Source organism: Felis catus, chromosome D2, assembly GCF_018350175.1.
Source record: "Felis catus isolate Fca126 chromosome D2, F.catus_Fca126_mat1.0, whole genome shotgun sequence".
Taxonomy (NCBI): domain Eukaryota; kingdom Metazoa; phylum Chordata; class Mammalia; order Carnivora; family Felidae; genus Felis; species Felis catus.
In genome coordinates, this window is record NC_058378.1 from 3,828,959 (window position 1) to 3,841,255 (window position 12,297).

At 39.4% G+C, this 12,297-nt stretch overlaps 1 protein-coding gene across 8 annotated transcripts in view; it reads left to right on the forward strand.

Annotated features, from left to right (window-relative positions):
* The window catches only part of PCDH15 (protocadherin related 15), a 1,549,353-nt gene that overhangs the window by 1,504,816 nt on the left and 32,240 nt on the right, over nucleotides 1-12,297 (forward strand). For all 8 annotated transcript variants that reach the window (XM_045040943.1, XM_045040941.1, XM_045040940.1 and 5 more), the window contains one exon: nucleotides 9,343-9,519. In XM_045040943.1, coding sequence (XP_044896878.1) covers nucleotides 9,343-9,519 — 177 coding nt within the window. The remainder of the gene's footprint in view (nucleotides 1-9,342; nucleotides 9,520-12,297) is intronic.

Here is a 12,297-nt window from a genome sequence, read left to right on the forward strand (position 1 = left end):
TTCTTAAAAAGGAGGGAAACCTAATTACACATGCAACCCATCCTCTCCTGGGAGTGGGCCACTCCCTCACAGAGAAACTTCCATCAAAGGGTAATTTTAGCGTGGCTCCTGCACACAGAGGGAAGTCAATAGGATGGCTGCTGATCTTGGTGAAAAAAAATGAAAGCTAAATCCGTAAGTAAACAGGTACCTACGTCAGCTATAAAACTTTTTCCTTAAGCCTCCACGCTTTTTATAATGCAATGTCTGGCTGAGCTCACAGAAGAGGTGCATATAGGTAAATGGATAAAGTGATGTTGTAAATTAAAATTTAGGGGCATCCACCAAAGATGGTTTGAGAATAAACTACTTAAGTGAGCTAGCTCTTTATTGGTACCTTCAGTTTCTGATTTAAAGAAAAAAAAAAACTATTTACACAAGATTTCAGTTAAATATGCCTTTGAACATTTATTGTAAAATTTATTCAACATTTATTGTGAAAAAGCTATTTAGATAAACTATTTCTTGTTTAACTTCTAAACTAGTTTATTTCTTATTTTTTTAATGTTTATTTATTTTTGAGAAAGAGAGACAGTGCAAGCAGGGGAGGGGCAGAGAGAGAAGGAGACACAGAATCCCAAGCAGGCTCCAGGCTCCTAGCTGTCAGCACAGATCCCGATGCCTGGCTCGAACTCACGAACTGTGAGATCATGACCTGAGCCGAAGTCTGAAGCTTAACCGACTGCGCCACCCAAACACCCCAAACTAGTTTAAATTTAAATTAATTAGGGGCGCCTGGGTGGCGCAGTCGGTTAAGCGTCCGACTTCAGCCAGGTCACGATCTCGCAGTCCGGGAGTTCGAGACCCGCTGATGGCTCAGAGCCTGGAGCCTGTTTCCGATTCTGTGTCTCCCTCTCTCTCTGCCCCTCCCCCGTTCATGCTCTGTCTCTCTCTGTCCCAAAAATAAATAAACGTTGAAAACAAAATTTAAATTAATTAACATGTGGTAACACAGTAAAAATATTTATATACATGTATTTTCATATAAACTTTTATGTGTATAAAACATAACACATACATACAAATACACCTATATAACATGTAAATATATATTCTTGTATAAATATATGCATATATATCCACCTATGTATATTTATATACACATAAAATGTATGTGTCAATTAATTTTACTTTAGTTTCTGAAACAGTGTCTAAAGATTACATAGTGACATATTACTAAATAATTATGAGTACATTACAAATCTTTTAAACTAAATTAGAAGAATAAACCCTAAATAAACATTTAATTTGTGGTTAATGATTATAATTATTATACTAATTCATTTGCACTGTATTTGCTTGTCAGAAGATCAAGCACCATGTTTTCTCTTAAGAAAGTTTTTTCATAATCAAATACTAATCATATATATATATATATATATTTTTTTTTTTTTTGAAATCGATATATTCCTCCCAAGAATATAGATTCATGGCGCATGTAAATGACTGGATTTTTTCCAGAATACAAATTCTTATCAAACTCTACAATGAGCAGCCTTGCAACTTAAAGCAGAATGCAAAATACACGGCCAGTAGAATTACAAAGAGTCTAGGGGGACTGATGAGACCAGGACCAGGAAGATCAGGCAGATGTTGCTACCGCGAAAGAATTAGAAAATGAGTCGTGCTTTAGCGCAGCGGGACCTTAAAGGGGAATGTGCTTAATACTAGTTCTAACGTGCCAGCAATTGACTGAGGCTCCCTTCAGTGCAGGGAACTTTTTTGGAAGCTGTGGGCAGGAACACAGGCTGGGGAATAGTCCGGAACACAGGCAGGTGCAGGAGCCTGGGAACAAGAAGTGGAGGAGTGAACAGGTGGGTACGCAGTTTCCGTCTGATGAGCAGGGAGCACCTCACGTGAGTGGGTCCCAGCCATCTTAAACTCTTGTGTCTTTGACTCAAGGACCAAACTCTAGGGAGAAAATGGCCTGGCCTGGCTCACCTGCGGTCTCCTTTGGCCTGGGATGAGGCAGGACAGGACCAGTGATTAAAGTCGGCCGTGTCTGTGGGAGACAAGGCTAATTCCTCCTTTGAAATCAGCGTGTTTGGAGGGAGAGAATATGAATGCTTTGTAACCAAAACCCAACGAGGTCTACATGGGTCCTGTAGGTATGAACGCCTTTTTTTTCAACGCCTTCTTTTCACGTATCTCAAAGGACTAAACCCAGTTCTTGTGGTGTGGCTAGTGCAGTCCCGGGCACGTAATTTTATCCACGAGGGAAATGAATGACAAAAGGGGGACAGTGGCTTCCATGTGCCAGAGTAGACGGCACACGGATGACAGTTCATTGCCAGCATGGGCGGCGGTGGGGGGCTAGATCAGCCTTGCTTATTATTTATGATTTTTAGCGGCAGAGACAAACGTTAGAGCTTATTATTTTATAGTTCGTTTGGACCGTTTTTAAATTCTAATTAAGTAGTGCTGATGAGAATTCACACGTCTTAACTGACAGAAAAGCAGCTAATGCAATTGGAAATTTGGGGCCTCACGGCTGCTTCACAGCAGGCATCGGGGATCAAGGAAAGGGGATAATGAATAATCTTTTGCTCCATGTACAGTTTGCTAAAAAGTCTTTACATCTCGCCTGCTTAGGCTGCTAATACACCTTCATTTTGTAAGACCACATAGGAACAGGAGAAGCGGTCTCCTTCAGCTGTCTACTATGTGTCTAAATAAAAGCAAATCTGGGTTTAGAAGAAAAAACTTGGTTTGTAAGGATTATTTGTTGGAAGGCAGGAGAGAGGAATTGACGTGCCAGGGAGAAGAACCATTGTAATAGGGGAACTGTCTGACCAAGAGGTCCCATAGCTCTTGGGGATTAGGCAGAAAAAGCCTTTTTTTTTTTTTTTTTTCATAAGGAGTAGAGAGAATGAGAGGAGGGAAGGGGCCTTTAGGAGGCTTGCACACTGTCACAGTTTAAGGGTGGGTCAAAATTCAGAGACTTGAAAAAGGACACAAATTTAACCAATGTTTGGGTAACAAGAACTTCTTTTCCTTCCTGTTCCCCTTTCCCTTCTTCTTCTTCCTCTCCCCCTCCTCCTCCTCCTCCTTCTCCTTCTCCTTCTCCTTCTTCTTATTCTTCCTCCTCCTCTTCTCCTTCTCCTCCTCCTCCTTGATCAGTGGGGACAAAACAGTCCAGCTAACCATGTATGAGACAAAGTATGGGAATTTGGAGGATCTGTGCCTGGCTTCCCCGTGGCTTAGAGCAGGATGAGTCTTTGCAATAAGCAGTTTCCTGGGACACAACTGGCTGGCAGACTTCTTGCTCTTTTCTGGGAGCAAAGATCTTGGGTAAAATCCAGCACTGTTACGTGTAAAAGGGGGATACTGTCTGACCCCTAATCTTCTATTTTCAGGAACATAATTAGCCAACATGCTTTACTAGGTATTTATTTGTTCTGTGCCCATGTGGTATTACTTCTTTAGAGGTCCCAAATAGCATGCACTTTATGGCAGGTATTAAACCACTCAGCAGTTATGACATTATAAAATATAAGCCCCATCCCCATCCTAATGTAAAGCAGAACCCTGGATTTATTTTTCTAAAATTTAATATTAGATACATCTCTAAAACACTCCTTCTATAAAGCCAAGGGAGGGGGAGGAGGGCAGGTGAATGAAAATCAGGGAAGGAAATCAGAGCACTGTTAGCATAAGCTTTTATTTGAAAATGCCAGGCAAGGACCTTGGGGAGGGAGGACAGAATGTTCTATAGGACTTTAACAGTAGAGGATTGGCTGAGGTTCAGCTGGTTTTGAGAACAGAATTGCTCTTGGGGCAAGCAGCCAAGGTTTGAGTAGTCTGGGTGACTGAGAGGCGGGCAGGGAGCAGGTACCGACCCAATGCATACATCAGAGGTCCCCCTGCAGGGGGGAAATACTCAGCCCTTCTGGCTCTTTCACAGATATTGTACTCAATACTTCCCTATTACTATTTTTATTTTTGCAGCTTAATGCATTTTTTTCTACAATATACACATAAGGTATCAAACAGTTTCATCAGAGGTGGCTCAGTGTGTTGAGCCTCTGACTCTTGATTTCAGCTCAGGTCTAGGGTCATTGGATCAAGTCCTGTGTCAGAGAGATTCTCTCTCTCTCTCTCTGCTCCTCTCCCCAGTTCACACACACACACTCTCTCTGTCTCAAATAAAATTAAAACTGAGGTACCTTGGTGGCTCAGTCAGTTGAGCGTCTGACTTCGGCTCAGGTTGTGATCTCATGGTCTGTGGGTTCAAGCCCTGTGTCGGGCTATGTGCTGACAGCTCAGAGCCTGGAGCCTGCTTCAGATCCTGTGTCTCCCTCTCTCTCTGTCCCTCCCCCACTCTCACTGTGTCTCACTCTGTCTCTCAAAAATAAGTAAATGTAAAAATAAAAAAAAAAATTGTAAATAAAAAAAAAATCAAAAAACGTCATCAAATAGTACCCAGTAGTCATGCATACACTCCACTTTCATGAGACGTCAGCCAGCTTTAATGAAATACTGTATCACAGTGTGGTTATGCCACAGCCACCATGAAAACTTCTCCTCAGACACAAAGTACTGGACTTCATAAAGAAACAATTCAGAAGGTTCAAGGTAATTGAGAAGACACAGAGAAGGGATCTGTGCTCTATGTTCAATACAAAAGGCAAGAGAAAGAAGCAGCCAGAACTCTGAGAAGATGTCGCCCTCTTTTGAGAGCCACCTGTGTGTAGGTTCACACTTGGAGGGAGATAAGGGAGCATCAGAAATTGGTCTCTGAGCTTCAGTATCTCCTTTGTGCTTTTCTTCAAACAGTCATCTATAAAAGTTGGCCTGCTTCACAATGAACAGCCACAAAAGGCCAACTCTTATCTGGGTCAACTAGATAATTACTATTTGTCCAGTTAAGCATTGCATGTATCGATCTATTTTAGAGGATTTATGCCTCTTGTACATTTCATCAGGCATATTAATAGTATATATGTTAATACCTGATGATGTGAACCATTCATGACTAATATTAGAGACTACTCAGTCTTCTTTTCCTCCAAACTGTTGAGTAGCCTGAGCATTTGAGAAGTTCTTCATCCCCTTAAAGCCTTTCCTAACCTGTTTCCCTGATTCTACTCTTGGCTCCCACTGCAGCCTGTTGGTAACACAGTCGCCAGTGTTCTCCTCTTAACCATAGTCACCCGTATGACGTCCGTGTTAAAACTCCAGCAGTGGGTTTACTGAGAACAAAATCCTCAAAAGTCCCTGTATGACCTGCCCCAGCCCTCTCTGTTCCAGCACACCACAGGTCTACATCTGGACTTTCCTCCTGGGCCATTAGCAACTTCCTCTTCCTGGGCCGTTAGCAACTTCCTCTTCCTGGGCCTTTAGCAACTTCCTCTTCCTGGGCCTTTAGCAACTTCCTCTTCTTGGGATGCCCCTGCTCGCCAGGTCCACGTTGCTCACTGTCTCCTCAGGGTCTGCTCACAAATCAGTTTCTCAGGGACGTGCTTCCTGAACATTCCTGCCAATTTTATTATTCTATTATCTTGTCTATCTTGCTCAATTAGAATATAAGTTCCGTGATGTCACAGACATTGGTTTTGTTCATTGATGTATTCCAAAGCTCTAGAACAGTGCTTGGCCCATGGTGTACATTCAGTTTATATTTGTGTTCCATGAATTAATGAAAATAAATGGATGAGTGAATGAAAATTTCCCACTTACCACTTACCTAAGTTTTCCAAAAATGTATTAGACAATTGTGACTCTAACTTAATTTTCTGTTTTCTTAAACTCTGAAAAGAAAGACTTTATAAAGATATTTTAAAAGAATTTGGGGAGCTAAAAAAAAATTTTTTTTTAAATGACTGTATTGTTTTATTATGCCCATTACAAGAAATTCAAGAAACATATGACAAAGATGAAAGTTTTCATGGACTTTTTATGGCAAACTCAAAATCATACCATTGGGACCTAAGCATTATTAATATTATTTAAATATCAATGCAGACATCTCCCTTGATATAGGGAGATATCCTTGACACAGAGTTTACAGATGAACAATGTTGTAGACCTCTCTGTGTCACTGTGTACAAGTGTGTGTCTGTATACTGGTAGTGTGCAAATACTTTAAGCTGATAGGCTGGAGACACATGCTTGGTTGTAATGAGTTTACATGTAGTAAACTCTCATGATATTTGATTCCAAAATGTATGTATGAATTGGCTTGACATATTAATAATTTAAGCCAAAACATAAACATAAAGGCAATTTAAACGTTGGTATAAATTCATATGAGTCAGTTCACAGTAAGTGACTAAAGAGCTATATTTAAAAAATCATGAAGTCAACAAAGCTTTAGGAAATAACCACATACCTATGCACATCTGAAGATCAAAAGGCTGAAGAACTATTCATTGTTATAATTTATGTATATATGTAATGTAATATATGTTCGTATGTAGTTAGCAGAAATGCTTAGGTATGTGGACATAGACAACAAGTGGAGGGACAGATTTTTACAAAATGTATTGTTTAAAATTTGTTAAATTTCATTTAACGTACATTTATCAGAAGAAGGTATGGAAGAAACTGAAGTGTGGACACCTTTTTCTCTATAAGAGAGACTTCATTCCAAAAGGTCTCTAAAGTTTTAAGAGAATAATGTTCAGGGAGAAGAAGTTGTTATAAGTCTTAAAACACATAATTCATTTTTAGGTTTCCTTGATGTATGATTCCCTGATAAGATAAAGGAATTAGTACAGATATATTTCATTCCACATTAATATTTCATTCCAGAGTTTTAGTACTCACATATGACTCTGCAACATTCCCCAGAAATATAGAAAAAGGCACAAGTTCAATAGCCACGTTTCTTCATTGTACAAAAACACAGTTTATGCATATACAAATGATTTCCTTGGAACATGTTTAGTCAATGTGTGAATGCACTAGAGCAGTTATAAGTTATTAAAGTGAAGTATCAGGACTGATAGCCATCTTCTGCAATATATTTAACAATGTACTCATCTTTGTTTTTTGATCGGTGAACTAATATTGCTAGCGAAAAAGCGCTAATCATTCCATAAATTTGTTAAATGTCTTGAACGAATTAGGGGCAGGGAAGAAGCTTATTAATGCAAACCTTTAAGCCAAATTAATAATAAGCAGCATCATAGTTTCTGGAACAGTGACTCAGTGCTCCAAATCGTGCCGCGATTTGACTACAAGTGTTAGTGCATTTACTGCACACAACCACCCCATGCGGCAGATTTCCTCATTTTGTGATTCCCCTGTGATGGCTTCCTGTGGGCCAAGGTTTTGCAGTTCGTAAGGAGCTGGAAACTGAATCCAAACATCCGTGCTCTTTGCCACTATGCTCTTACCATCTGCACCTGTATCAGCTGTCAAGAGTGTAAGTGGGTGCACTCCAAAGCCTTTCTTTTTTGTTGTTGGTTTTTCTTTTGTTTTGTTTGTTTTTTGTTTTGTTTCTGTTTTTGTTATGGGAATATAAGTCTCTAAGGAAAAGGATCCTAAGACACAGTCTGAACACTGTTCCAAATCTGTGTCCTCGTCCAGACACCCTCCTCAGGTTGTGGGGAGAATGCATTCTTCTCTTTATTCTTCATCAAAGATCTCATCAGAAAAGATACTGGAAGGCAGCCAGACCAGTGGGTGTGAGCTGGCAGAAAAGGAAGAGAATGAATCGGACTTTTAATGAGACACTCCGCCTACGCGGGTCCGTACACATTGGGAAGCAAACAACAAAGCGTTGTGCTGTGTTTCCTGGTGCGCACACGGCACACCTGTGCTCCCCGGCACAGCCTTTGGCCTGGGCTCAGCATCAGTGCTTGTTATTTTGACAAGGGCACACCCAGCACGTACCAGACCCTTAAGGCAACATTTTTTTTTTTTATTTCTTTAAATTTTTTTTCACTCTCTTAAATTTAAATTCAAGTTAGTTAACATACAGTATAGTCTTGGCTTCAGGAGTTGAACCCAGTGATTCATCTCTTACAGGATACTCAGCACTCAGCCCAACAAGTGCCCTCCTCAGTACCCATCACCCATTTAGCCCATCCCCCACCCAACCCCCCTCTATCAACCCTCAGTTCATTCTCTGTATTTAAGAGTCTCTTACGGGGGCACCTGGGTGGCTCAATTGGTTGAGCCTCCGACTTCGGCTCAGGTTATGATCTCATGGTTCATGAGTTCGAGCCTCACATGGGACTTTGTGCTGACAGGTCAGAGCCTGGAGCCTGCTTCAGATTCTGTGTCTCCCTCTCTCTCTGCCCCTCCCCTGCTCATGTTCGCTCACTCACTCTCTCTCAAAAATAAAGGAACACTAAAAAAAATTTTAAGAGTCTCTTAACGGTTTGCCTCCCTCTCTGATTTTATCTTATTTTTCCTTCCCTTCCCTTCCCTTATGTTCATGTGTTGGAAAGGGCCTCACAACGTGGACTCCAAACAGAGCTTTGAATCTATAGATAAATTCAAAAACATTTGCCGTGTGTAGTTATTAAGATCAATTCATTTGCATTTGAATGCCTATAAATATTTAATAAGATACATTCTGATGTTAATCTCAAGAATTAACAATATAGTTTTTAATAAGGAAAAGATATTAAGGAAATTACCATTTGCGGCAATACAGACTTGTACTTTCGATTAAAATGAAATTGTGCAAATTGTATTTTCCAGAAAATTACCTACAGGTTAACATTATTTCTGTCTTTTCTATTGAATGTTACTGAGTCCATACCAAATGATAGATCTTTATGTTGTTTGTATTCACCTAAGTAGCTTCTGAGCCTGGCATGCAATTTTTTTTTTTTAACCTGATAAACCTCCCATAGCAAAGCATCTATACGTTCTCCCACTGCTGCAAGGTTCTAAGAGTCTTCATGCCCTGGAGGAAACAGATAGCCTGGTCTGGGACCCTGGTATACAGCTCTGCACCTTGGGTCACAGAATCTGGTGGAAGGTATAATTTATAACACCATCTACGTGAACTCAAGAGTTCTAACCACCCCACCCCCCTGGCTCCTATAAAGCACAGACAGCTTGAATTGTACATCATAGTGGGCAATTCCCATGAGACCTGTAAAGCTCAAATGGTATCATAAATTCAAAGAGTCTAGAATTCGACGGGACATGGTCGATGACCTTTCTACCTTATTCAGCTTCTAGCATCACTGGGACTTAAATGCTGACAAAATATACAGAATTTTTTTTTTCAAGCGTTCACATTCAGTAAACATTAGCAAAAACCAGGCTGTCATCATTTTTCACTTTCTAAATGTCATTTCAAGTTGAGAGTGAATGCCATGTTTGTACTCTGATGTATAGGATTTTGGATCGGTATGTTCAGGAGCAAATTCCTGGTGCCAAAGTGGTGGTGGAGTCCATCGGTGCTCGCAGGCATGGGGATGCCTTTTCGCTAGAAGATTACACCAAATGTGACCTGACTGTCTATGCAATCGACCCCCAAACCAACAGAGCCATCGACAGAAATGAGCTTTTTAAGTAAGTCCTTTTGTTGTCTGTAACAGCTCTCCGTTGGCAATATCAAAGGCCGTAAGTATTTAAAGTTTAAAACCCACTAAATTGTTATTGCAAGTGAAGTGTAAGCAGAAAATCAGAGACGATACCTAGGGTATGCGTGCCGAGATGTTTTGAGGCCCAGCGACTTTGGAGAAGGTCGGAAGGTCCATTGTGCTTATAAGCAAGGTGCAGTTCATCAGATGGTCTCAGAGTAGCTCCTCCATTGCTGCCAAGGCCAGCGGTCAAAGGGGGAACGCACAGATTCCTTCTTCCAGTGGCAGTGTGCCCGTGACAGTGTCACTAGGCATGAAGTTTAAGAATAAGTATAGCTGTCCTCAAGGTCTTATTGACTCAGCAAAAATTGCTATTATTTTTTTCCCTTGACCCCTTCCACCTCAGTCCATACTTCCCATCTATTTATTTATTTCATCCTGGTGAATTTGAATTTTGAGGTCTGAATCCTAAAAACAAAGAAAATGCAGAATTTTAAACAAAATGCTGCTACGTGTTGTCCCTTGGAAATGATTTTAGGACAGCTTACCGCTTTGTTGTTTTGTTGTTTTATTAGTTTCAGCTTTGCTCTAGTGACACCTAGCGCCCAACAGATTCTTGGAATGTCATTCTTATTTAAAGTAAGACACATTTTTAGTTAAACAATATATAGTGATATATAACCATACGTACATACACTAAATATTTATTGGTATCTGTGCATATGTGTACCCAAATACATAATTCCAAAACTTAGTTTGCCTGTGTATACTAAGAGCAACAAATAAATTTAGGCGTATACTAATTTACATGTACATATATCCCTATGTGGCTGCACTTACGTATTTAGCAAATATCTATTTACCCGTTTATTAAAACCCATTCATTCTGAATTTAGTCTTACTTTAAATCTGTTCTTCAACAAAATTTCACTGCTGCTATTTTAGAAATAATGACATAGTGATTTGTATCAACTTAATTTTTAAAAGAGCCGTGGTTATTAAGTATGTTATTCATCAGTTTATATTTAATAGATATTTGGGCCGTATGCAAGATAGCATGTTAATCACGGTGGAGAATAGGGATGACTAAAGCAGTGGCTTCTTCTCAAGTTCTAGAATCAACATCCGAATGAAGTACCATTTAGATCCACCAAGCCAGTTTTTGCATATTTCATTAATTTTAAAATTTATTTAGAAATGTGCTTTAAAGTTACATATATTCTATCAATTGCCATTATTAACACTTATTTAAATCCACCCGGGCTGTGTTGTTTTTTTTTTTTTAATTTTTTTTTTTTTAACGTTTATTTATTTTTGAGACAGAGAGAGACAGAGCATGAGTGGGGGAGGGTCAGAGAGAGGGAGACACAGAATCTGAAACAGGCTCCAGGCTCTGAGCTGTCAGCACAGAGCCCGATGCGGGGCTCGAACTCACGGACCGGACCGTGAGATCATGACCTGAGCTGAAGTTGGCTGCTTAACCGACTGAGCCACCCAGGCGCCCCTCACCCGGGCTGTGTTTTTATATACATTGGTTTAAATTTTAAATATGATGATAGATTGTTTGAATTTAGGGTGTTTTTCCTAACTATAAAAACATTTGTATTCTTTAGGCAGTTAGCCCAGCGTTAATAAAGAGTAAAGTAAATGATCGTGATCATTTGAATTGCACATGTAAACATTTTAGAGGTAAACAGTTTGGAAACTGAAGCCAATTGGGTTTCAACTGAAACAAGTTTTCCCAAACCTAGATTATATTGTAAAGAGTAAAGATAGAAACTCAACTGAATAACAATTATAACTGGAAGGAAGGGGAGAATAGAGAATAACTATAAATCAAAATTTGTATATTAAGCAGAGAACTGAACAGCCAGGAAGTATTAAAATTTTCCCTTAGCAATAAATAAACTTAACAAAAGGTGGGGGGTGGTGGCACCTGGGTGCCTTAGTTGGTTAAGCTGCTGATTTCAGCTCAGGCCATGATCGCATGGTTTCTGAGTTTGAGCCCCACATCAGGCTCTGTGATGATGGTGCAGAGCCTGCTGGGGATTCTCTCTCCCTCTCTACCTCCCCTACTCGCTCGCTCACTCTCTCAAAATAAAAAATAAATAAAATAATAAAATAAAATAAAATAAAATAAAATAAAATAAAATAAAATAAAATAAAACAAAATAAAACAAAATAAAACAAAATAAAACAATAAAATTTTCTCTTAGCAGCTTGAGCTGGGAGCTGAGACACTATAATAAGTTGAATATGTTATTAGTTAATTATTATTAATATAATAACCTAAACCCTACAGTTCCTTGAAATATTTTATAGTGAAATTATATAGATGTAGTCCATAATCCAAGGCTCATAATGCACTGATATTATTCTCTATCCTGTAGTTACAAAAGCTTTTGAAAATTTAGTTTTTAACATTGAAAAAATATACTAGAACATTAAGATTATTGCCTGATGCCCAGTCCAATGGAAAAAGGATTATTATTTCAACTTTCTCTTACCCAAAAATCTAAGCTTTTGAAGATGTTGGAATTCTCAGGCAAAAAATCATAAATAAATAAATATATAAATAAGGTATTTCCTCCAAGGAGTCCACTTTGATTTTTAAAAATTGATATAGCTAGGGATGCCTGGGGGGCTCAGTCTGTTAAGCGTCCAATTCTTGATTTCGGCTCAGGGCATGATCTCACGGTTCTTGGGTTTGAGCCCCACCTCTGGCTCTGCACTGACAGTGTGGAGCCTGCTTGGGATTCATTCTCTC